The sequence below is a fragment of the Triticum aestivum genome, chromosome 3B (assembly GCF_018294505.1).
Source record: "Triticum aestivum cultivar Chinese Spring chromosome 3B, IWGSC CS RefSeq v2.1, whole genome shotgun sequence".
In the NCBI taxonomy this organism is placed as follows: Eukaryota; Viridiplantae; Streptophyta; class Magnoliopsida; order Poales; family Poaceae; genus Triticum; species Triticum aestivum.
Window position 1 is genome coordinate 100,762,748 of NC_057801.1, and position 4,658 is coordinate 100,767,405.

General features: G+C 55.2%; 1 protein-coding gene across 1 annotated transcript in view; it reads left to right on the plus strand.

The window, feature by feature from the left end:
- The first annotated feature begins 3,695 nt into the window (after positions 1-3,695).
- The window catches only part of LOC123064959 (uncharacterized), a 5,771-nt gene continuing 4,808 nt past the window's right edge, over positions 3,696-4,658 (plus strand). Inside the window, exon 1 of the mRNA XM_044488342.1 lies at positions 3,696-4,229. Within this exon, the coding sequence (XP_044344277.1) occupies positions 3,696-4,229 (534 nt within the window). The remainder of the gene's footprint in view (positions 4,230-4,658) is intronic.

The window sequence follows — 4,658 nt, forward strand, 5'->3', positions numbered from 1 at the left end:
TCGGTGTCGGACCTGCTTCGTCGCTGGGCTGCGTCGGCGCGGCTTCGGCACTGCTGGGCGACGATGTAGAGGCGCCGTCCGGGCTTGGCGTCCGTGTGGTCGTGGGCGTCATCGGTGTCGTCGGCGTTGCCGTCGGCAGCTCGTTCAGGATGAGGCCACGCTGCACCAGGTATCACGCCTTGAGCTTCCCGTCGTTGCTCTGGAGCATGTCCGCCCCGCTCATCAGAAAAGCCATGTCGGTGTTCCTCTTCTTCGCGGCGATGTTCGTCCGGAGCAGGTCGAGCTTGATGGCGTTGTTCTTCATAAGTGACGACCACCGCACATCGGTCTTCTCTTCACGTAGGACGGCCCGGGCCTGGGCGTCGGCGAGGCAATGCTCGATGGACTCCTGCACTCGCGCGGTTGCCGCGTTGGCACTTTTCCCCTTCTTTGCCAACTTGTGGCCGTCCGGCCGTCCCTCTGACGCGCCCGGAGTCGTCGCGTCTGGCTTGTATGTCTCCTTGGCCTTGTCGAGGGCATGCCGGACTTCCGCCCACTTCTCGCACTTGTCAATGCGCTTGTAGACGTGGAGGTGCTTGAAGTCGGCGTCTTGGTTGTCGCCCTGATACATGGCGAACATACGCAGCAGCTGCGCGAAGAGACAAACAGTTGGCGGGCATAGGGGGCGAAGATATGCGGGCGAACGGCGTGCGTACTTGATCCTCAATGCTGGCGCCGCTCTCTGGGCGAGCCGCGACCTCCTCGACGATTCCATGCCATTTGTTGCACGCCAATTGGATACGCCCCCAATGGTTCGCCATCGCCTTGGAGCCGCGCTGCATGTACACGCCTTTGAAGTAGGGGTCGACGAGCTTCCGCTCGTCGAACTCGGCCTTGATGCGGTCCCAGTACGTGTCCAAGCTCTGGTTCGCGCCGGTGGTCGGGTCGAGGCAGACGACTTTCCATGCTTCGGCGAGGCATTCCTCCTCCTTGGACGTCCACTTGATGCGCGGTTCGCCTGACCTAGCCGCCCGCTTCTTCTTCTTCTGGCGCCCCTTCGTCGGAACAGGCGCCGGTTCCTCCTCCTCCTCGTCCTCCTCGTCCTCCTCCTCCTCGGGTTCCTGTGCGTCGTCGCCGTAGACGTAGCCGAGCTCGGCCTCCATGTCGCCGTTGAGGTCCACCACCTCGTCCTGGGTGGCGAACCCGGGAGACTCGGCGGTCGCGGTTGATCCTGTCGCGATGATGTCGTCCATGTCGGCTCCCGTGTCGTCGGTGCCGCCGAGGTGCGAGAAGGGTAGTGGTCTGCGGTAGAGATGGGGCGTCGGTGTGGACGCGTAGGAGGCGGGCGGCGAGTAGTTGTATGGAGGGTATTGCACGCCGACGAAGGCGGGCGAGGGCGTGCGCGTAGCGGGGTGACCATGAGGGAAGGTCACGTTTGGGTTGAACCCACCGTGCGCGTCGCCGTCGGCGTAGCAGCCGGGCGACGATGAACCCCATGGAGATCCGGCGCCTTGCTGTCCCCAGGGCGCGTACTGGGCGTGGCTGACGACGAGTGGGTTCATCTCCGCCTGGTCGACCGATGAGGAAGACGCCGCCGTGCGTGCCCTGTTCCGCCTGTCAGTGGTGACCGCTTCGCGCCGCTGAACTTCCACCCTCCACTCGGCGTTCGACAGGCCTGGTGGCTTCGATGGCGGCGCCCTCGGCTTCCTCGGCTTCGGCTGGGCCACGGCGCCACTCGCGGTTGCCGTCGCGCGCGGCATGGCGTACTTCTTCGGCGGCATGGCGTGCTTCTTCGCGGCGAGCGGGAGGGGGTTTGGCGGGAGGAAGGCGAGAGCGAGCGGGAGAAAGGGATAGAATGGCGGGAGGAAGGCGAGCGAGCGGGAGAGATGCGAGGGAAAAGTGTCAAGAAACGGCGGGAAAAGACCCTCGGGTCGCTTCCAGGGCGGGCCCACGCGCCTTTTTCGCTTGCGCCGGCTCCCCAAGCGCCCCCCAGGGCGCCGGGTTCGGCCTGGGTCCGCCGGCACCAGTTTTGGCCCGAGCCGGCGAAAAACGGGCTTCTGGGGGCGCGACTGGGGCCTTTTTTTTGTTGCCGGCGCGGCAAAATCACCTGGGAAGGACCTGTTGGGGGCGCGGCTGGAGATGCCCTTAGTTGCAACTTGCAACATACATTGGCAGTGATGTTTTCCTTTGTGGTGGCATTGCACTTTGTGGTTGATTCAACTACGCTTCAACGAGCGATAGAATGGTGCACAATCGCCTGCTTTTTACCGTGCAATCAATTTCTTTATTTGACACGACTATGGAGCAGCACCGCATATGTTCCTCCCCCCGTGCGGCGCCTGCTATTCTGAGCGCTTGCATGTGGGCTAGCGAACGAGAAAAGGCCCTCTAATGCAGTGTGGTCCATCTCCCGCACGCATGGGCTGCCCCGATGTCCCCAAAACACGTCCGATCCCCTCTACTACCTCCGTCCTGTTTATACATCCCTTTTGTAGTTTATGCCAAATTTTGACTAAAACTTTAACTAACAAAATATTAATGCATGTGAAGAAAAATTATCTCATTGAATTCGTATTTGAACATAGTTTTTAAAAATATAATGTTTGATGACATGCGTGAACATTTTGTTAGTTTAATCTATGATAAAAATTTGACACGAAATCCAATGGAGACCAATAAATCCGGACGGAGGTAGTACTTTCATCCTTTCATCATGAGGCTGGTTAAAATGGTAGTATCATAGCTAGTAGTATCATGCATACCAACTAGGCAATTTTGATGAGGTGTCATAGCATTAAATGAAGAAAGAGAGGGTGGAGTATCATATCATGATACCGTATCATAATAAATGTTATGCTACTTTGTGTCATGCATGGCAATAAATAGAGTACTACATGATACTAAAATATGATAGTACTATGCATTAGGGAGGTAGTATCATGCACTAGTATCATATGCATGATACTAGTATATGATACTCCCCATTACAACCAGCCTGAGAGAGGACGCCCTTGACAAGCTGGCGACCTCTGGATGATATTTGCATGTGTGGTTAGGGCATATCCAATGCCGAGCCACAAAATCCTTCGGTATATGTCCGTTTTTCTGTCCGGACATGGTCCACGGACATGATACGTCTGAGAGGAGAAAAAATAGGTGCGATTCATACATGTGGTGGGATATTGTGGCGTGGTGTCCGGTTGTGAGGAAAGAGAGAAGAGGGGGTCAACATGGCAATGGATACCCGCTACCCGCGAACCTGGCGGGTAAAAACTCTATTAGGGTGAGGGTATGGGAAATAGGGTTTCTAAGTGGAAAAAAATTGTACCCATCGGATAAAGCGGGTACGGGTACGGGTACGGGAAAGCAATACCCATACCCACGAACCCCTAGACCCGTATACTACTACACCATGTCAAGTAGGTCCCATGTGTCATTGACTAGATTGAGTAAAAATACCTAAGGTACCAGGCGCTAAGTACGGCTTGCCATGTAGATTTGTTGTCGTTGGTCTCCTGCACGCGACCCTCCTTGTTCCTCCAGGTTCTCACGCGACGACGTGGACGTTAAAGTGTACCTCTTAGCCCGAAAGTACCTTTCTACACCTGGGAGCAAAGGCTCCTGGTGTGACAGCACAATCAAAGAAATTCGAAAAATTCTGAAATTTTTTAGGGACATACTTTGTGGTGCACCGAGAGAAAGAGAGAGAGAGAGAGATGGCGCAGCCGCCGCAATGGAAGAAGATGTACCAGTATGTGGCCATACGGGCGCACGACGGTTGCGCCCGCGTCGAGGAAAGTGTCGCCGCCGCGCGTAGGGTGCTGGCGTCCCCGCTGGTGCTGGACACCCGCAACGCCGCGGGGCGGTACACCTTGTTGCATTCCGCCATGACCCATGTCGAGCACGCATCCGGCTGCCTCTCCGGTGTCATATTCACCATGGTGGTGGCCGAGCTCCTGGCGCTCCATGGCTGTGGTGCCGTCCCGTCGAGGCCGGTAGCCGGCATCAGCGACCTCTGCCGCGACCGCGACGACCACGACGAGTGGCTCGCTCTGAGCAGGCTCGAGGCCGCCAGGGAGCACGCTCAGGACGCGCTCCGCGGGGTGGAGGGGGCCTTCACCCTCCTGGCATCCGTCCGGTTCCTGCTTCACAGTCGGACCCCCGACGCTGCCGGGCGCCGGCAAGCCATGGAAGAGCAGCTCCACGCTGCCGGCGTCGAACTCCAGGCCGCGGTAGGCAGCGTGGCCAACATGTCTGTGACGCCCGGATATTCAGGCTATAGTAATTCCACGCTAATGATGCCACGTCACCTCGGTTATTGTTGTTAATCTCGCGATGGTTCAAAAACGATTCAAATTCAAATTTAAAATCAAGTCAAACAATTAAAGTTTTCATAACTCAAATCTAAATTGTTCTTAATGTGACAAATAAATCATGGATATTATTGATGGAGTAACAACATCTTTATAAGATATTTAAATACCCTAAAGTGATTAAAACAACATCAAAACAATTAGTTATACTCCTAATATATTTTACCAAATACTAAACTATTTTTATTCTGAGGTAAAACTTCTTAGAACAGTGGATTATTTTGACACACTATTTTTGGGGCTATTTTTATATTTTGCTAAACCAAAAATAAAGTGCAACTAAAATAAAACAGAAAAGAGAAATGA